The 21,331-nt window shown below is 39.3% G+C and overlaps 1 protein-coding gene across 1 annotated transcript in view; it reads right to left on the bottom strand.

Moving 5' to 3' along the window:
* ABCB1 (ATP binding cassette subfamily B member 1) overlaps nt 1–21,331 on the bottom strand; it is a 68,558-nt gene that overhangs the window by 24,432 nt on the left and 22,795 nt on the right. Inside the window, exons 11-19 of the mRNA XM_084619815.1 lie at nt 19,501–19,611; nt 17,507–17,632; nt 17,117–17,320; nt 16,167–16,337; nt 11,394–11,555; nt 9,992–10,150; nt 8,705–8,851; nt 5,597–5,701; nt 1,278–1,355 (exon numbers count right to left, since the gene is read on the bottom strand). Coding sequence (XP_084475941.1) covers nt 1,278–1,355; nt 5,597–5,701; nt 8,705–8,851; nt 9,992–10,150; nt 11,394–11,555; nt 16,167–16,337; nt 17,117–17,320; nt 17,507–17,632; nt 19,501–19,611 — 1,263 coding nt within the window. The remainder of the gene's footprint in view (nt 1–1,277; nt 1,356–5,596; nt 5,702–8,704; nt 8,852–9,991; nt 10,151–11,393; nt 11,556–16,166; nt 16,338–17,116; nt 17,321–17,506; nt 17,633–19,500; nt 19,612–21,331) is intronic.

The following is a 21,331-nucleotide window of genomic DNA, read 5'->3' as shown; positions in this document are numbered from 1 at the left end:
AAATTTAAAAAAAGAGATAAAAATAAACTGCCTACGCAAGTTACAATTTAATACGGTTCCAGGTGGCCCTTGAAATTCACTGCACATTCAGATGAGTGGGGTGCTGTGGAAAAAGCTTGCTGAAGTGACTGGGATGAGGAAGGGGTGGGCTTAAAGGGAAGCAACTATGAGAAAAAACAACAGATGAAGGTGGCAGCAACAGAAAAAAAAAATATATATATATAGGTGCAAATTTTGGCTGCCTTTGAGCAGATGCATTAGAATAGGGAGAGCTTACAGGGAATCCCTTACCTCCAGTACATCTGTGTTCAAAGCTGTCAGAAAGCTGCAGGCAGTGCCTTCTGAATACAAAGGGTGAAACTAGCAGAACCCAACACAATCAAAAAGAGCTGGCATGGCAGATAAGGGGCATAGGCAGGGTCCTTCTCCTTGCTGCTCATTGGCTAGCAACTGGAGGCTGGTACAGTGGGAGTGCATGCTTTCCGTTTTTAAAAAGTCCTGCTGCTCAGCATGCTATCACCAGTATCTCCAGATGGCATTAGGCCTCCTGCTATTCTATGAACTGATACAATGACTTCTGTAATATGGGAGTTCCATAGGATTTCTCCACTTATTGGGCCTAACTTTTAAGAAGGCCTTGACTCAGTCTCTACTTTTGTGAGTGCAGTCAGATGTGTACATTTTATCATCTGTGACAATAATTAATTGTGGATCCTAATATGTAGGTGCATTTATCTGGAGTTGCAAAACTTCATACTTAGAACAAGAGTCTGAATTTCAGAATCAGGCTCCTAGAGTGCACATTATGCTCTGAGTAGAGTGACCAAATGTCCCTATAAAATAGGGACAGTCCCAATATTTGGGGCTTTGTCTTATATAGGTGCCTACTACCCCACACTTCTTGTCCTGATTTTTCACAGTTATTATCTGGTCACCCTAGCTCTGAGTCATACCGTTAGGCCATGTCAACACTCAAAAGCTGCTCTGATTTAACTAAATAAGCCAGACCCCTTGTGCAGACACTCTTAAATTGGTTCAAAAGTGCCTCATATGACCTGAGCTAAAAATCAATGTAAGTCTTTCTTAAACTTATTTGAGTATCCACACAAGGGGATTGCACTTAATTATTTAAATCAGTTTCTAAAAATAATTTAAATAAATCAGTGCAGTTGTTTGTGCAAACAAGGTCATAGGATGACTTGAAACTTTAAAGGTATTTTAAACACCTAAACACGGATATATAAAACTCTGGAAAGCTAAATACATATTAACCTTACCTGTCTAAGCATTGCTTTAAATGCCATGAATCGAAGCCTCATTGTAAGGATCTCTCCAGCTTTGCCAAACGTGAAACCCTTTGAGAAGAAACAGAGTGATTATTACATAATTACAACTATTTTGACGTTATCAGATAAGCACACGAATATCTGTATCTACATAGGCAAAAACACATTTTATAGATGACAATATTTTAGCTATAAACAATTAAAAAAAACTTTTAAAAGACAGTTACTAATTGTGAAAGATAGCAGATTTAGAGCACAGGGATTGAACTTCATTTCTAAATTTAAGAAGTGCAAAGCAAAGGCACATTTTCCTACATTGCTCCACTAATGTGCTTGAAGGAGCAATTTTTTATCACAGCTTCATGGGTCAGTGACTTCAAGGTAAAAGGCTCAGGGTGAAATCCTGGTTCATTGAAGTCAATGGCAAAGTTCCCATCAACTTCAGTGGAGTCAGGATTTCACTCTCAGTGCTCCATTACAAGTCACTTAAGCCATCTAGCCCTAAAACATCAGTGCTTGGTAATCAGCTAAACTTATTTTTAGTCACAAGCATGAATCAGTGTAATGTCATAGGAAGGAGGTGATAAATGGGACCATGCGAATGAAAATGATGGGGACAGAGGTTATTGCCACTTTTTCTGTCATGATATTAACTATTGTCAGTAGTATTATTGTCATAATTTTGCTTATCACCACACTTTCTACAACTACAGCCAAGAAACATCTCTACAAATCTACTGCAAATATTTGTTCTCAGAATCTACTGAAAACATTTCTACAGCTGAGAAATTTTATAGTATTTCAGTATAAAACCTGGACACAACTATATATCAGTTCCTCTATATGATATAAAGCAAAAATTACTATGGCACTTTTATAGTGAACAAATTAATTTTTCTAGTTTTAATTGTTGGAAACTATACAGTAATGAAATAAAAAAAATACCACAATTATGTAACTTTAAAAAAAGAACTGGACACATTTAAATGTACATCTTAGCATGCATACTGTATAAACATCTTATGAAATAGATACATCTTTGTATTAATTTCTTCTCACTTGTTTGGGAGTGCCAGATCACAATACACTTCTACCATTCATATGTTTAATTTATAACATCATCCCCACATTTATAAAAATGATAACTAATGCAGGTCAAACATATATATATATATATATATACACACACACACACACACATATGCATACACATACATATATACACACACACACACAGTTAAATTTTCAAGACTCAGGCTCTATGCTGCATCCATATATAAAGACATTTTTATAAACAAAATGGGCAATTGCACCAACAGATACCTGCTTGTGCTTGCATATACCTGTTTTCTAAACAAACACGTGCTACCATGTTCACATACTTTGTAGGTGAAACTTTAGTGTCATGTTTTGAAAATGTAGTCCATTCTCTATTTAAAAAAAAATCTTGATGAAGGGCCAAATTTCAAAATATCATCTCTTAATTTACACCCATATAATTTCTACCATGGTTGCAGTCAAATACTCCAGTCAGGACTGGGGACCTATCATGCTAGGCACTGTACAAATATCAAGGAAGAGAAAGTCCCCGTCCCAAAAAGTTTAGACTCTAAGGCCCTCCTCCTGCAAGTTGTTCTTTTTGGGGAGACCTCTGAATCTGCACACAACCCCATTGACTTCAATTAGTGCTCAAGATGGGCAAAGAGGTTCACCTTTGCAATCCATACTAATGGATCAGGGACTAAGAAAGTAAACAATTTAGGAATGGTGAGAGTTTCAGGTGAGAAATATGTAGATTTTTTAGATACGTTTGTCATGGGATGCATCGACCCCAGGCAGGCTTGGCAACCAAGGGGTTAATGTAGGAACTGCCAGCTGATGCTGATTGGCAGCCTCAGAGCAGCTGGGAAAATAAAAGCTGCAAAGCAGAGGGACCAGCAGGTCAGAGAATGAGGGTTCTATCACTAAGCTGGTGAGACGCTGCCCCAGAGTGACAATGACCCAGAGAAGGGATGACCAGAGCCACAGGCTGTAGAAGCCTAAAGAACCAAGGAGGTAGTAAGCTCAGGACACAGAGGAAGACTTGTGGCAGAATGAGGGCCCTGAACCGGAACCCAGTGGAGTGGGCGGGCAGGCGGGCCTGGATTCCCCTACCTATACCTTAAGGAGACTTAAGAGCCAAAGGAGTTTCAGGCTCCTTGAGGGTGAAGGCCAGATAATCCCTGCCAAACAAAGGGAAGCTCAGTGGGACAGAAATTAAAGGTCCTTGCCTCCAGAACAGGACTATAAAGACTCAGATGAGAATGGGAAACTGACCACCCCTCTGATCTGAGCAGACTCTTCACCATGCCCTGTCTGTCCAAAGGGGGGCACTGACATGCTGGGGTGCCAGCTCACAACATTATATACATTTTAATAGAGAAAGTTCATTTCATCTGTGCAAGGCTGTGACAGGGTGCTGGCTAAGGAGCCCTGAGCCAGGCTTCTGTCACACCAGCTCCAATCAAGAAAGGGGAATTGGAGCTGGCTGAGTAAGCTCAGGCCTGATTGGCAAAGGGGGAACAGCCGCTGGCCTTCTTAGCAAGGGGCTATGTCAAGGTTCCTCCCCCACTCTGAACTCTAGGGTACAGATGTGGGGACCTGCATGAAAACCTCCTAAGCTTACTTTTACCAGCTTCGGTTACAAGCTTCCCCAAGGTACAAATTAATTTTATCCTTTCTCCTTGGAATATCCACTGCCACCACCAAACTCTAACTGGGTTTACTGGGAAACGTAGTTTGGACATGTCTTTCCCCCCAAAAATCCTCCCAACACTTGCACCCCACTTCCTGGGAAAGGTTTGTTAAAAATCCTCACCAATTTGCATAGGTGACCACAGACCCAAACCCTTGGATTTGAGAACAATGAAAAAGCATTCAGTTTTCTTACAAGAAGACTTTTAATAGAAATAGAAGTAAATAGAAGTAAAGGAATTACCCCTCTAAAATCAGGATGGTAGATACCTTACAGGGTAATTAGATTCAAAACATAGAGAATCCCTCTAGGCAAAACCTTAAGTTACAAAAAAGACACATAGACAGAAATAGTCATTCTATTCAGCACAATTTTTTTCTCAGCCATTTAAAGAAATCATAATCTAACACATACCTAGCTAGATTACTTACTAAAGTTCTAAGACTCCATTCCTGGTCTATCCCCGGCAAAAGCAGCATATAGACAGACCCAGACCCTTTGTTTCTCTCTCTCCTCCCAGCTTTTGAAAGTATCTTGTCTCCTCATTGGTCATTTTGGTCAAGTGCCAGCGAGGTTACCTTTAGCTTCTTAACCCTTTACAGGTGAGAGGATTTTTCCTCTGGCCAGGAGGGATTTTAAAGGGCTTTACTCTTCCCTTTATATTTATGACAGGCTACATAAATGCTGGCAGGAAAGAAGCAAGGGGGAGAAGGAAAGGGAGGAGTTAGAGAGAGCGCGCGAGAGCGCGCCTCTCTGCTGGCTGCAGGAGTTATTAGTTCCTGGGGCTGTGACACTGAAGCTGTCTGTAGCTAGAAGGTGGTGGGAAAGTAAACTGTAAGAGCATGGCTGATTGCACCAATGCAGAGGTCTCTGGCTAGTTTGTGGGTGCAGCATGGGCAGAAGCCAGTGGGGCCCAACTGCACCCTCTTACAAAGGCCACCCCTCAACCTCTCCTTTCTTGCACGTGCCACAGAAGAGTGGGACTTGAGGTTGGATTTGAAAAAAGGGAGTAGAGGCCCTGCAGATCCTTTTAGAAAAGGCACTCCATGTGTAAGTCTCAGCCTGGAAGAAGGTGCAATGGTGGATGTGTGGAAGTGGGCAGGTGATTTGACAAAGCTGGTATCTGTAATTGAAGTCTGTGTTGCACCTTAATAAAGAGTTTTGTGCAAATCAGGTGTACACACACACCTGATTTGTACATGAACATGGCAGTGTCCAGACAGGTGGGAAAAGGTGTGTGCGCACAATTTTGCATATGGAAGTTTAGAGACTATTTTTGAAAATGTGGCCAAAAGAGTTTAACTCATTACAATGAGGGAACCATCCTGTGGTGAAAAAAAGTATTACATTACAATATTGTTAGATTAACATCTGAGGAATTTACCTCTATATAGTCTTATACTAAGTGCACAATATAACCTCCACATGCACTTTAAGTCCACTTGGTACTAGAAGTGTACCATCAATTATTTTTCTCTTGTTATGTGATTCAAATACATTGAATGCTTAATATCTTTAGATCTAGTTTCTGAAATAATGTGAACAATTATATGAAGGGCAAAGTAATAAAGCCTACCTGCAGAAAAAAAGTAACAAAAGAAATGATCCCAATTGCTAAAAATAGCAGTGAATACAAGTTGCTCTTGTTTCTTATAACGGTCTTGTCTGGTTCTGCAAAAACCTATTAGAGAGAATTCAAAGTTCATTTTATTTAATTAAATTATGTAAAAATCTTCCCATATTACATTGCTGTATTTACACATACCCATAGAGTGCTTGAACTAGGGGTACTGGGGTCAGCACCCCCTGACTTGAAGTAGTAATAACAACCAAATACATGGTTTCTGCTTTCAGCACCCCCCACTATAAAAAAAATGTTCCATGTACAATTAAATGTGATTAAAGGGATAACAAGTACATTTGATGTTGGACCAAGATTTTTTTCTAGATGTTTGCAAATTTCATCTAATTCTTTAGATTTCTTCCAAATGAATTATTCACTGCTACTTTCCAAAATAACCACTCAATCAGCAACCTAATACAAAGGAGCAAGCCCTGCATTAACAAACAATAGGTGAAAGTGACATCTGCACAAGGTTTGTGCACCACTTAACTCATTCATATTCTTCTTGGTCACTGAGACCTTGATTCTTTATAGCTTAAAGGTGAAGCTGGTAGGGGAGAAATGTGGAAACTGTTATGAATACAATTTATTAAAAACTTTGGACATGTGAATTTATTAAGATAATGTTCATAAGGATAAACATCTGTGTAATTTGAATTTTTTTCAGTTATCCTATGTTAATGACAAAATAATTTTTAAAAATGGGCTTAAATGGTGCATAAACCTTGTTTGGACACTTTGGACAGTGATGAATTTTACCATATATGCATTTGTGACTTAGACACAACTTCTTATTAAATAGATTTCTATGTTAAGTTTCCAGGCATTTATTAAACTCAACAGCGAATTAACAAAATGAGTTAAATTTTGAACAATACCTTAGCAGTATCCTTTCAAGCCCCACAGGTACCTTATTGAAAACTATGAACCTAGTTTTTAAATATAGTTCTGTTTATGTAGCATGTATTTTTTGCATTTTTCTCATTTTAAAAAAAATTTCTTTAGGTGGATGTAAGCAGATGCTATATTGCTCAGAATTTCAACTGCTTCTACTACATATTCCTCATTTGAAATTATAATCCTTTGTGACAGTTATTGCTACAGCAGCGAGCTGATGTCAGCCAAGAGGAATACAATATCCAGTGAGGAATAAGAATTCATTCATCTGCTATTAGGATTAAAAATACAAAGAAATTTTAAAAAATCCCAGAAAATATAGAGTATGTCAGCAGGATTGGTGTTTTTTTGTTTTGTTTCTTTTTAAAAAGGAGTTCCAGGAGGCATCACTGGCTTTAAAATTAATTAAATAAGAAGTATAAATTATTTTCAGAAATAAAGAACATACCCCAAAAAAGGAAGCAAAACACCAGGATAGTAGGATAGGCTAAACAAGTATAAGTTATTGCAAACGGGGTTGGTATTTGTGGTTTGGAATTCAGACATACAATGGATGAGAGTAGTGATTGTGAGGACGATGAGGGAAATTCATTCCAGAGCATATGGCCAGCACAAGCAGTTGACTACTCAGGCTTTACATGGATTAAGTGAATTTCACTGAAAGAAAGCAAATCCACACTCTCAGATAGTCATATTTGGAGGCCTATAACCCTTACGTGCATTAACACTTATCTGCTCTTGACTTTCATGAGCAGAATCTGGATAAATCAGTATACCGTGCTTGTATTATCATCAATCGTCATCATGCATTTGCCTTGTCCCAAGACATTGGTCAATATTTAAAATGTTTGCCTTTAGTAAAACAATAGGCCTGTATGATCCCCAACAGTGTTGGATTCTTGCCAGGCTTGCAGAGTAATGAAATTTAACACTTCCAGAAGTGTATCTTCTGGAAAAATACTTAGGTATTTCTAGCAATGGAAGTCTGGGGTCATCCTTAAATCTTTTATAAAGAACTATAGGGGGCCTGCCTGCATTTTGTTGTTGAGTCAGGTAATGTATCACTCTGGCCATTTTCTCACTTTTTTGTGCATCTATCTCAGTCAGAAATTCTCTCATATTTATTCAGAAAAGCTCCAGTTTGCCATGCTTTATTGCTCATGCCTGAGTTTTGATATAATTTAGAATACAGTTCTTTAAATCTCCTATCAGTGGCTTGCAAAAAAAGTCAAATGAGAAATTGAAAACTCTTAGTGGGTTTAGCTTATTGAAAAACAATAAAGAATTTTCTAAAATAATTAATGCTTTGAGAAAAAGGTCCTTTAATTTATATTTCCTCAATTATTTCCCCTCCCCCTGATCACAAACTCTTTATAATGTTTCACTGACACAGACATAGGTTGGAAGAACAGGACTGAAATAGATCTGTCATCTTTCCTCAGGGATATTTCTTATTGCTGTCTGTATCAAAGACTGAAGGATGACACAGGTGCAGTACTCTTTTGCCAAAGGAAAGCTACCCATCAGATAACAGCTTACAGCAGTGGAATAGAAAATAAGACAAGTCACTTGATTTCTATTTCTGATATAGACATTGTTAAAGAGCCTGGTTTCTGACATCTTTATTTTCTGGTACTATAAACTTAAGAGGCCAGTGATTCAGTTACCCACTGTACAATTACTCCTTCTACCAAGAAGGGTTTCCCTTCTTCTCCTCCTCCTTATTTACATCATGCAGTTGTTTTTGTTTTCCTTTATTTCGGGACTCTGTTCTCTTTCTGGGCCAGATTATGGTTTAGCTCTATAGATGCACAAGTGGGAGAGATGGGGTAAGTGTGGGTCGTAGCTGAGCCTCATCGCACAGCAGGAGAGGAGCATATGCTGCATCTTTGCAGTGTGTATTCCCCAGGAGAAATTTTGGATGAGTCAACTAGAATTTCTCCTGAAGCATCCTCTGCACCAAGACATCTTCCCCCATCCCCTACTCCTGAGTTTCCCAATGCAGGTCTCTGTGTTAAGGCACAATCTAGATATTGGTGTGTAGACACCAAGTAAAAATTGTAAAATTTCTCAGTTTAGTGTAAAGAAACTTAAGTGTAGGTGGGAATCAAAGTCAAAGTTAAGAGTGGGTGATAGTTTATTGCATATTTTGTATGAACTTACCCCTATAATTTCTGAAAATATTATTGCAAATGCAGGTTGTAAAGCTCCATTGATAATTGCAGAAAAAGTTCCAACTACAAAGTAAGGCCATTCACTTTTGTTCAGCTTCATAACTTTCAGAAATGAAACTGGAGGCACATTTTCATCCTAGAATATATGAATCTCATTAGAACAATTATGTAACACATCGGGGATGGAGGAGGGGGAAAGAAGGCATGTGGATAGTCAATTACATACTCCCAGCTTCATCCCTGGGTACCCAAAACTATTTGCTTTTTAACAACACAACTCATGAATTATATGCAGTAATTCGGTCTGTTACTCAGTACACAATATTAATACCTGAAATAAGAAACAGAAAAAGATACTTCTTCTAATAACACTTGTATATTCTGACAATCACATTTTGAAACTTATCTTGCAGGGCTTACACACAAAATTCCTATAGTCTTCAGCAAGATTGCACAGATAAAAGGTGCAGGGTTAGGACCACTTTGTTTTTGCCAATGCATTTGGTGGTATTTTGGTGGATCTGACTGGATTATTCATTATGAACAATTTATTTTTATTATCCACAACTAGATCATCATTTTTACTAATGTTTGTTATGCAAACAAGTCAGCCTACAGATCACAAAGTGTTTGTAGCAAGTATGAATTCAATTATATGATATTCAGAATTTACTAGGTGAACTGTGTGAATGATTACATGATTTTGTTTCTGCTCCATGGACTATATGATATAACCTATATAGACTGCTTCATGTAATTCTGTTTCATAATTTAACCAATTTATTTTCATGAGCTATGGACCTAAATTCTTTCCATAAACTTTTACACAAACCAAAGCCGCAGTTTGTGTGTTTGTTTGTATGAATGTTCATGTTTAGTAAAGCCAAAGAGGTTATGAATATGACCAGATCAAAATGTGATTCAGAATTTACATACTTGTTCCAAATATTTTGCCCCCCACATTCACTCAGGTCTCTCGGTACTTCTGTATACTAACTCGTTAACAAGCATCCTTATTTGTTTTTATCACATCAGATTTTGATCCACTCTTTGTATGCCATGTTTGCACATTATATTAACATTTATTGTTACTTTCCCTTAAGCAAGAGCCTCCCTCTTCTCCTATCCCAGACTGAGTGAGCTCTCTGCAAACTTGGCATTTTCTTATGCATTAGGTGGGATAATCACTTCTATCTGAATATTACTGTCCCACTAAGGAAACAAAGGATACTAGATGCAGCATAATAAAAAACATATTTCCAGCAAAGACACATACAGGTTGAACAATTTTCACATCAAGGCTATCATCCTGTATTTCTGACTTTTTGGTGCTTTTTCGAGTCAATCTCCTTCTCAAGCCATTTCCTATTGATTCTTTCAGTGCCACTTCGGTGGTGGTTCCAGCTTCTTCTGACTGAACTTCAGTTCCTATTGTCTGAAATGCAGTAAAATAGCATGCCAAGAAAATAATTTATTAATATAATCATTTGGAAGTTCAAGATATTAAACTCAAGAGTAGCCAAAACCACTGTTAACTAAATGGAATAATTATCAGATCTGAATGATATCTGGTAGTCTAGTGGTTATAAAACAGATTGACTGTACTTCTGAAGATCTCCTCTGGGCTCATAGCCTGGTTCTGCCATTCTTACTCATGCTGAGTAGAATCTAACCCCTCAAGAATGCAATAAGACAATTTGTTGAATAAAGTGCTATTTATTGAGCTTGTTTCTTGTTTGCATTGAGTTCCATTACACTGTTCTCTTAGGCTTTGTCTATATTGAACTTCGTTGGCAAAACCTTTGTCATTCAGGTGTGTTAAAAACACACCTACACAGGCTGAATGACAAAAGTTTTACCGACGAAAAGCATCAGTGTGAACAGCACTTTGTTGGCGGGAAGTTTTTTGTTGGCAGGAGAGCTTTCTCCTGCTGACAAACAGCAGCTACACTGAGCACCTTTTAGCAGCACGGCTGTAGCGGCACAGCGGTGTCACTAAAAGCGAGGTAGTGTAGACAAAGCTGGAATATAAAGGAGGAGACTTTAAAACGGGTGTAAACCAGTTACACCCATGTTAAGACCATTTCCATTGTCAGAGTGGCATAGACGAGCCTTAATGTAAATGAGAATCAGGCTCACTGTGAGTAAAGTGGCAGAAGTGAGTTCTCAGTGGGGCATACTTCCAAATACTGAAGGGAAGCAAAAGCTCCCAACTAGTGCAGAACTCTGAAAATTCTGGACGTAAGAGATAAAGAGGATGATGAAGATGGACCAGATTTAAAACAAATTTCTAGAGCCAGATTCACCAGAGGCATGGGTAAGTTCAATAGATGGCTAAGGATTCAGAGTATTGATCAGAGCTAGATCTCTACACAGTTTGTCTTTACTTTTCCTCATTTAATTTTTGTTATCTCTAATCCAATATTCTTAGGACTTTTGGCCTCAAAATTCCTTTACTCATTTCCATTTATTTGGACTGATCCTGTGCATATTTTTTTGAGCTTTCCCAGTTCTGCAATTTAGTGTTCTTCTGTCTCAAGCAACACTTCCTATTCTTTCTGCTACAGTTTCATTGTTGACAAAATGTTGTGAGGTTGGGGCTCTGACAAAATCATATATGATAAAATCAGCAACCCAGAACATGATGAAACTTAGAAGACAGTTCATAGGAAAACTACCTGCATGTTTACTAGTTTGCAGTAAATTCCGTTTGTTTTCATCAGTTCATGATGGGTCCCTTGTTCTGTGATGACTCCATCTTCAAATGCAGCTATAAGATCTGCATTTCGGACTGTAGACAAGCGATGAGCTATTACAATGGTCGTGCGGCCTTCTCTAGCCTAGAAATGGCACAAAAGTAGATTTAATGACTACATGTACATATAGATTTTTCATCTTCAGTGTAGAGCCAGTTGAAATATTTTGACTGAAATTTTCCCATTGTAAATTGTGGCTTTGTCAAACTTCAATTTTCTGAATAGGTAAACTGAAACAAAAAGCAGTTTAAACATTTCAAAATGAATTATTTTGTTTCAAATGTAGATCAGAAACAATTTTGTTTCAATATTTCCAAATATTCCTTTTTGATCAAAAATATCTAAAATTTCTGTATCAACATTGCCAATTCAAAACATGTTTTGGAATTTTGATGTTTCAACTTTTTGTTCTAATTCAAAACAAAGTAATTTTGAAAGCTTGAGGTTTTCCAGGGAAAGGAAACCTGCATTTTCCTAAAGCTCTACTTCAAAGCACTTTACAAACATTAACTAATTGAATTCTAAAGCCCTTATTTTGCAACCCTTACTCAACCTAATGTGACAAAGTTCCTCCTCTACCTTGGTGGGTCTTGCGCTGACTGGTGGATTTGCTCGCCTTGGAGCTTCATGGCAGCCCTCAACTTGGCCGTTTTTCTGAACCCACAGTCCAGGTCGACTCCTCCTGTGTCTGACCAGGAGTTGGGAGGTTTGGGGGGAACCCGGGTCCGGGTTCTACTCCGGGTTCCAGCCCGGGGCCCTGTGGAATGCAGCTGTCTAGAGTGCCTCCTAGAACAGCTGTGCGACAGCTACAACTCCCTGGGCTACTTCCCCATGGCCTCCTCCCAACACCTTCTTTATCCTCACCATAGGACCTTCCTCCTGGTGTCTGATAATGCTTGTACTCCTCAGTCCTCCAACAGTCTGCGTTCTCTCTCAGCTCCTAGTGCCTCTTGCTCCTCGCTCCTCACACACGCACCACAAACTGAAGTGAGCTCCTTTGTAAAACCCAGATGCCCTGATTAGCCTGCCTTAATTGATTCTAACAGCTTCTTGACTGGCTGCAGGTGTTCTAATCAGCCTGTGTCTTAATTGTCTCCAGAAGGTTCCTGATTGGTCTGGAACCTTCCCTGTTACCTTACCGAGGGAAAAGGGACCTACTTAACCTGGGGCTAATATATCTGCCTTCTATTACTCTCCTGTAGCCATCTGGCCCTACCCTGTCACACTAAGTAAAAGCTACATCTGTGATGCTCTAAAATGTTCTCTATAAAGTTACTTCAATTACCCACCTGATTTTGGAGTTAGATTATTTGTGAGAATAAGACACCAAATGCCTGAGTCAGCTAGTTTCAAAAACAGATGAGAAAAGGCTTTAAATGTCAATTTTAACATTAAATTCTGGAATAAACTGACAAGAATTTTATAGTCCAGCTAGAGGCTCCAAGCTATGTGTAATTCAGTTTTAAAATCTTCACTGAACACCAATATACTTCCAGTCTGACTGTTATTTAAGTTCCTTTCAGAAGAAAGTGAAGGTGACAGTAGTAACATGTCTGTTCTGAGAAGAACAGCACCTAGATCTGACAACTTAATATTGTTACATAATTTTAAGGATTGAAATAATCTGTCACTCCCAATCAAGGAATAGCTGGTTTTAGCAATGCTGGATGTGAAGAGAATACTGTTGTTCTGATGTTGAAATCCACTCCCAACCACAAATTAAGGATTGGAGGAGTATTTTATGAAAAAATAATATGATACTGATAGATACCTTGAAATTGTCAAGTTATCTAAGATGACTCCTGTAAATTAGAAGCAAACCCTAACAGAAGAAAATTAAGTTAGTGCCCTTAAGTATAAAAGGGCCAGATTGTCCCCTCTGCAAGAGCAAGAACTACAAACTGAGTAGATATTTGAGGGGGACTGGAAGGAGGAGTCCCCCTTCTCTAGTCCTGAGTCTGGAGTTGAGCAGCAAGCTAGCTCAGGGGTCTGGAAACCTCAGCAGTTCCCAGTCCCTGGCAGTCTGCATGGCAGGTGTGCCCCAGAGTTCTAGGACCTGTAGGCTCCCAATTCCACAACAGTGAGACTAAAAGTCTGAAAGCCCAAAAGGGTTTCAGGCTCCCTGCTGTGGATCTGGAAGCCTAGACTCTGAGACCCCGAATACATTAGGTCTCAGAGCTTTTTGGACTGCCGAGCTCCCAACTCCATGGCAGGGAGCATGGAAGCCCTCACATGGGAGAACTGCCCGGGCAGGAGCCAAGGACCCTGGAAGCCCAGGCTTCTGGCACCAGAGCAGCCTGTACGGAATATCACCAAAAAAATTTACAATCAGACGTACTGATGGAAGGCCTTCTGTTAAGGTTTGTGGGGATCCAGATTCACAGTTTGGACAAGTAAATGCTCTCCAAACATGCCTCCATCAACCCAACCACTTCTAGGAGGAGTTACAAGCTGGAAGAGAGGTTCCTGATAGTGCACATTGGGAAAAGGCTTCAGGGAGCAGAGACAGTGTGAATATTGGGGAATTTGGATAAAATTCTAAATTTCAAAAGGGCTCAGTTTTGCCTCTAAGAATCATAGAATATCAGGGTTAGAAGGGACCTCAGGAGGTCATCTAGTCCAACCCCCTGCTCAAAGCAGGGCCGATCTCCAATTAAATCATCCCAGCCAGGGCTTTGTCAAGCCTGACCTTAAAAACTTCTAAGGAAGGAGATTCCACCACCTCCCTAGGTAACGCATTCCAGTGTTTCACCACCCTCCTAGTAAAAAAGTTTTTCCTAATATCCAACCTATATCTCCACCACTGCAACTTGAGACAATTACTCCTTGTTCTGTCATCTGCTACCCCTGAGAACAGTCTAGATCCATCCTCTTTGGAACCCCCTTTCAGGTAGTTGAAAGCAGCTATCAAATCCCCCCTCATTCTTCTCTTCCATAGACTAAACATCCCCAGTTCCCTCAGCCTCTCCTCATAACTCATGTGTTCCAGACCCCTAATCATTTTTGTTGCCCTTCGCTGGACTCTCTCCAATTTATCCACATCCTTCTTGTAGTGTGGGGCCCAAAACTGGACACAGTACTCCAGATGAGGCCTCACCAGTGTCGAATAGAGGGGAACGATCATGTCCCTCCATCTGCTGGCAATGCCCCTACTTATACATCCCAAAATGCCATTGGCCTTCTTGGCAACAAGGGCACACTGTTGACTCATATCCAGTTTCTCGTCCACTGTAACCCCTAGGTCCTTTTCTGCAGAACTGCTGCCGAGCCATTCGGTCCCTAGTCTGTAGCGGTGCATTGGATTCTTCCATCCTAAGTGCAGGACTCTGCACTTGTCCTTGTTGAACCTCATCGGATTTCTTTTGGCCCAATCCTCTAATTTGTCTAGGTCCCTCTGTATCCTATCCCTACCCTCCAGCATATCTACCTCTCCTCCCAGTTTAGTGTCATCTGCAAACTTGCTGAGGGTGCAATCCACACCATCCTCCAGATCATTTATGAAGATATTGAACAAAACCGGCCCCAAGACCGACCCTTGGGGCACTCTACTTGATACCGGCTGCCAACTAGACATGGAGCCATTGATCACTACCCGTTGAGCCCGACAATCTAGCCAGCTTTCTATCCACCTTATAGTCCGAGGCACAGCCCTGCACTGGTGGGGTGGAGTAGAGCTACGTTGCTCCAGGAGCAGCACTGAGAGGTATCCTGACTCAGACACATGATGAAAATAAAGAGTATGATTATTGCTCCAGCAATTTAGGGGGTCACATAATTCTTATCATGTCAGCCACCCTTCAATCCAACTTAATCAAGTAGGACTGATGGGGATTCAATTTCTATTGTAGCTGATGGCATTTACTCCATGAACGCCTGGCTCACAGTGAATCTTTTAGAGCTAAATTATGACGCTCTGTCCCCTATGCCTCACACAACAGCAGTTCCTTCTCTGAAAAAACTTTCAGTATCTCAAAGAGGAGATGCAGATGCAGATGTCTGGATAGACCAGGAGTCACACTGATATATGTTCCAGAAAAGTCATGTGATAGTATCCTGGATTGCATAATATTGCCAAGAAGCACATGGGCTGGCTCTACTTATATCCGGTCCAAATCATCAGCTCGACAGATGTTTCCCAGCCTACCCCAGTCCCTGTGGCAGACACCAGAAATGATGTTCCATCAGCCTCTACCTGGTCTTTCTGAAGTATTTACTGTACATACAGTTATGCTTACCCACAAGGTAATATGCATACTCACATAATGAGAACAGGAAAGGATGGGGAAAGAAAACTCAAGGATGTGCTTGCTACTGGTTGAGTAATAAGTTGTACTATATTGTAAACATGGGCACATGCACAATACAAACAAAGAATACAGGATAGGCAAAGATCCGTGTAGCCAGCTGCCTTAAACAATTAGGGTAAAATTTTCAAAAATGCCTAAGCGATTAAGTAAATGTAACCCTTAGTGAAGCCATTTAGCTAAATATATTGCTGGTGAGTTGGAATTTCAAATTCTGTTTTTAAATGTATTTATTTTAAAAGCATTTCAATTTACCCTCTAATCAATGACAAATATAAATTATATATATAAATTAAAATGTACCTCAGAAAATTTAGCTCATACCTGCTCACAGAAAATTTGTAAAGTTTAAAGATTAGTCCTAAGTTCATAGTTTTAAAGCTATACAGACCTTGTCCAGTGCTGTTTGCACAACTGATTCACTTTCAGTGTCCAAAGCTGAAGTTGCCTCATCGAGCAGAAGAATCTTGGGATTACGAACCAGAGCTCGTGCAATAGCTATTCTCTGTTTCTGACCTCCACTCAGTTGTGCCCCTCTTTCTCCAACTATGGTTTCAAACTTCTGCAAAGGTATTCAGATAGGTTTCCAGATCCCTCAATGATACTTTTATTTTAACATGTAATACCAATAAAAGACAGTGTAAAGATAGAGATGTGCTCAATCTGCAATGCCCACAAAATCCTTCCCTTTTACCAAAGCACAGCCAAGAAGACTGTATCATAAGCAAGTCATATGATTTTATCGTCCTATTTTGTGTGTTTCCAGGATTCTGATATTTTCAGTCTAAACTAGGGGTTCTCAAACTTCCTTGTACCGCGACCCCCTTCTGAGAACAAAAATTACTACGTGACCCCAGGAGTGGGGACCAAAGCCTGAGCCTGCCCAAGAGAGAGAAAGCTGAAGCCTAAGGGCTTCAGCCCCAGATAAGGGTCCTTTAACCTGAGCCCTGCCACCCAGGGCTGAAGCTCTCTGGCTTTGGCTTCGACCCTGGGTAGTGGGGCTCGGGCTTCGGCCCTGAGTCCCAGCAAGTCTAAGCCAGCCCTTGGTGACCCCATTAAAACAGGGTTGCAACCCAGTTTGGGGTCCTGACCCACAGTTTGAGAACTGCTGGTCTAAACCATCTCTGCAAAGTACTAATCAAACCATGACTTACAGAGTTAAAATTACTTTGTTTCTATCATCTTTCAAGGTAGCTGTGAAAGAGCCCTGGCAAGGTTTGAAGTGGCAATTATGAATTTAGCTCACTCTTACTTCTGAGTTATGGAAACTCCTCTTAAGGAGCTACTTGGTATTAGAAGGTTGAAGAGAGAACAATTTGACAGCAGAGCCATCTTGCTTACATCAGGCAGTTTCATGATAAAATCATAGGCATTGGCTTCCTTGACAGCTTTTTCAATCTCTTCCATAGTGACATCTTCACGGCCATAGCGGATGTTTTCTGCAATAGTAGTAGCAAATAGCACAGGCTCCTGATTCACCACACCAATAATCTCCCTCAGATATCTTAAATTTAGGGTCTTAATATCATGCCCATCAATAGTAATCTAAATGTAAAGAAAATTAAAACATGAATGTAAGTGTCCTGATCAAGGATACAAACTCCACCAAAATTATCTATATTATTTAGGAAGACATTTGTATTTTGCCATCTAAAACATCAGCAGTCAGGCCACTGCTAAACATTACAGTAATTTGATATATAAAGATCCAGCTCAGTTCAGGTGTCTTACCAGGCCCTTCTCTGGATCATAAAATCTCTGGATCAGTTGAACAGTTGTACTTTTCCCACAGCCACTGCTACCAACCAAGGCTACTGTCTGGCCACAATTAACCTTCAGATTCAAGCCTTTCAACACCTACATAAGAAAATAATAATGAAAAAAAATTAACAAAAACATAATGGGCCAATTTCTGGTCTTCCTTACACCATATGAATCTGGAGAAAATTTAGGGACTTCTGTGGAATTTCTCCAATTTTCTCCAAATTTCCATGGAATTTCTCCAAAGTTCTCCAAACTTGGTTCAATATCAGTACATTGCACAATATAGTTGCTATTTACACCATAGCTCACTTTGCATTTTCTACTGAAACATTGCCATATATACATACTACATTCTGTCTTTATGTAGTAGCATCCTCATTTATTAGCCACACCCTTTTTATGAGCATTTACCATGCAACCTGGAGGGTGAACTAATTGCAGTAAAACCCATATATTGTGAATTCAGACACAGCAAAACATGTTTATTTTATTGTGATGCAAAAGCCTCTTTTCTTGCCTTCAATTCCCTTCAGTTGTACTCATTCATATTGGAATTTTTACACTTGTATATACTGGCAAAATTGATAGCCATAATTTACCACTGATAGTGAATTATGATGATGAAAGTTGGTAGTGTAGATGTGGCCAAAGTCTTGACTAACACTAAGGAAATTTTGCAATAATTTCTTATTACTAATATTGCTCTACTTGCAATAGCAATGTTGGGAGCCATTATGTAGCTGGGATGCGAGCATCTTATGTACAATGTTGATTAAACCTGTTCTGAACATGTTTAGATAATACAGTGCTTAAAATGCCAGCATTTCTTCTACAGTAGGGCTCCCAACTTTGCTGTCACCTGTGATCTGAACAAGAGTTCACGATGGTGGCAAATCTTTGAAAATGTCCCAAATATAGATAAAGCTTTAGTGCATGCCAACACTAGGGGACTTTACAGAAAAATACTCTCCAATGATGCTTTTTTTTGTTTTTTTTAGGATTCCCTAATGAAGACATGACCGTTGAGTGGAGTTTCTTCACTTTAGTAAAGTTTCACTTCACTATAAACAGGTTCTCTTATACTAATCCCTTTTGAATGCAGCATTTCACAGCTAAAGTTGGTATGAAGTGCTGCATTCTATGGGGATTTAATCTTTCATGCCTCCTCTGCTCAGAGAGGCAGAGCAGGGAAGATGCCGTTAAACTCTGTGGTGGAAGAGGAAAAGAAAAATCCCTTCCCAGGCTTTCAGTTTTGTAGTACTGCCCTACTCCTGTCTGGAAATAGAATCATGGTCTACAGAGAAGGGCCCTTGTAGCTGTCAGCACTACCTACCCAACTTCAGGGAATGAAGAGAGCTCTTGGAAACCTATGGAGAGATAGGGATCTGCCACTTTGTTTTTCAGTGTAACATGAAAATGCCCATTTTAGTACTTTTTTGGGGCGGGAAATAGAAGCTAACAACACTTAATTATAAGAGCTCCACTGTAATGCCATAGGAAGGAAGAAGTAATTAAATTTAAGAGAAACTGCCATTACCTAATGAAGATATATTGTATTTAAACAAATTTTAACAGACTTGTACCATGGATACTTGTGGAGTTCATTATACCATCATTCTTAATGGTCTAAAATAAATATTTTTTCTTGATATAAATACATTAACATATGGGATTGGGCTTATAATAGCAACAGATCCTTTAACTTTTGTGCAAAGCCACTCTGGGTCTGTTTTCACTACAAAAACTAAATGATTTCTTAACTTAAGTTAGCTAACCTGAGGTAAAATCCTAGTGAAGACAAGGCAGTTTGTGGTTTTCACACAAGTTAGCAGTACAAGTTAAAGAGGGAGGCTTTTGCTAACTCCACCTTTTGAAAATAAAAGTTTATAGTGATGTTTTCCTGTCACTAAATGATAAAGTTATCTTTAATTTGGAATGCATGTCAGCTTCACTTCCAGTACCTTTACATCTTGCCTAGATGGATAATTGAAGTAAACATTGTGGAATTCCAAATTCCCTTGAATATGGTCCGGTTTGTAGCCAGTCTCTGAAAAACTGTCAATTTGAGGTTCCTAGGTAGAACAAAATACCAAACAGAAATGAAAAGGAAGAAAAGAGTAAATCCGATCATGTTTCCTAATGACATTCTCATTACATTATGCCAGCTGCTAAAAGTCTTAGAATGGAACATAATTATATAGTGATATTAAGTGAAATTTAATGGTGGCATGGGTGAAATCAACAATTACACTGGCAGGTGAGGCTTCCAACCCATGTCACCAGTATTACCTGTTTTGTCTCTTCATTACTCTGCTCCTTAGCTACATATGCAATGGGGGGAGAGTACATTGAAGAAAGAAAAAAAATGAATAAAAACTTGTTTGAATTTAGTAGACAGCATTGGAGATTGAGTTCTTCTATTTATCCACAGGACAGCTGCAGCATAGCTGGCAGCAATGTAACCTTTATCATACTGCCTCACCCTGACCTGGATGGATCACTTCTAGGAATCTAAGGCCTTGTCTACACAGCCACTTTAAAGTACTGAAACTCTCTCACTCAGGGGTGTGAAAAAACACACCCCTGAGTGATGCAAGTTTCAGTGCTGTAAAGTGGCGGTGTAGACATATGCCTCTTCATGCTTCGGCCATTGTTCCAGAGGACATGCTTCCATGCTGATGAAGCTTGTTAAAAAAATAATGCGTTAACTAAATTTTGACTGAACTCCTTGGAGGAGAATAGTATGTCTCCTGCTCTGTTTTACCCACATTTTGCCATGTATTTCATATTATAGCAGTTTCAGATGATGACCCAGCACATGTTGTTCGTTTTAAGAACACTTTCACTGCAGATTTGATAAACCGCAAAGAAGGTACCAATGTGAGATTTCTACACATAGCCACAGCACTTAACCAAAGGTTTAAGAATATGAAGTTCCTTCCAAATTCTGAGAGGACGAGGTGCAGAGCATGCTTTCAGAAGTCTTAAAAGAGCAAAAAACTCTGATGCAGAAACTACAGAACCCATACCACCAAAAAAGAAAATCAACCTTCTGTTGGTGGCATCTGACTCAGATGATGAAAATGAACAGGTGTCGGTCCACACTCCTTTGGATTGTTATCGAGCAGAATCAGTCATTAGCATGGACGCATGTCCTCTGGAATGGTGGTTGAAGATGAAGGGACATATGAATCTTTAGTGCATCTGGCACATAAATATCTTGCAATGCTAGCTACATTAGTGCCATGCAAACACCTGTTCTCACTTCCTGGTGACATTGTAAACAAGAAGCAGGCAGCATTATGTTTTGCAAACGTAAACCAACTTGTTTGTCTGAACGATTGGCTGAACAAGAAGGAGGACTGATTGGACTTGAAGGCTCTAAAGTTTTACATTGTTTTATTTTTTAATGTAGGGTTTTTTGTACATAATTCTACATTTGTAAGTTCAACTTTCATGATTAAGAGACTGCACTACTGTACTTGTATTAGGTGAATTGAAAAATACTATTTCTTTTGTTTTTTTACAGTTCAAATATTTGTAATCAAAAATAAATATAGTGAGCACAGTACACTTTGTATTCTGTGTTGTAATTGAAATCAATATATTTGACAATGTAAAAAAATCCAAAAATATTTTTTTAAAATGGCATTTATTATTGTTTAATAGCGCGATTAATTTTTTTAATCTCTTGACAGCCCTATTCAAATACAGTTTATCTTTTTTAAGATCCAGTTCTGCAAGCTCTCAGTCCATGGAACCTCCATTGGCTTTTAAATGAAGTCCGTGGGA

This window comes from Lepidochelys olivacea (genome assembly GCF_965140295.1).
Source record: "Lepidochelys olivacea isolate rLepOli2 genome assembly, chromosome: 2".
NCBI lineage: Eukaryota > Metazoa > Chordata > Testudines > Cheloniidae > Lepidochelys > Lepidochelys olivacea.
This window is presented reverse-complemented; position numbering and strand designations above follow the sequence as displayed.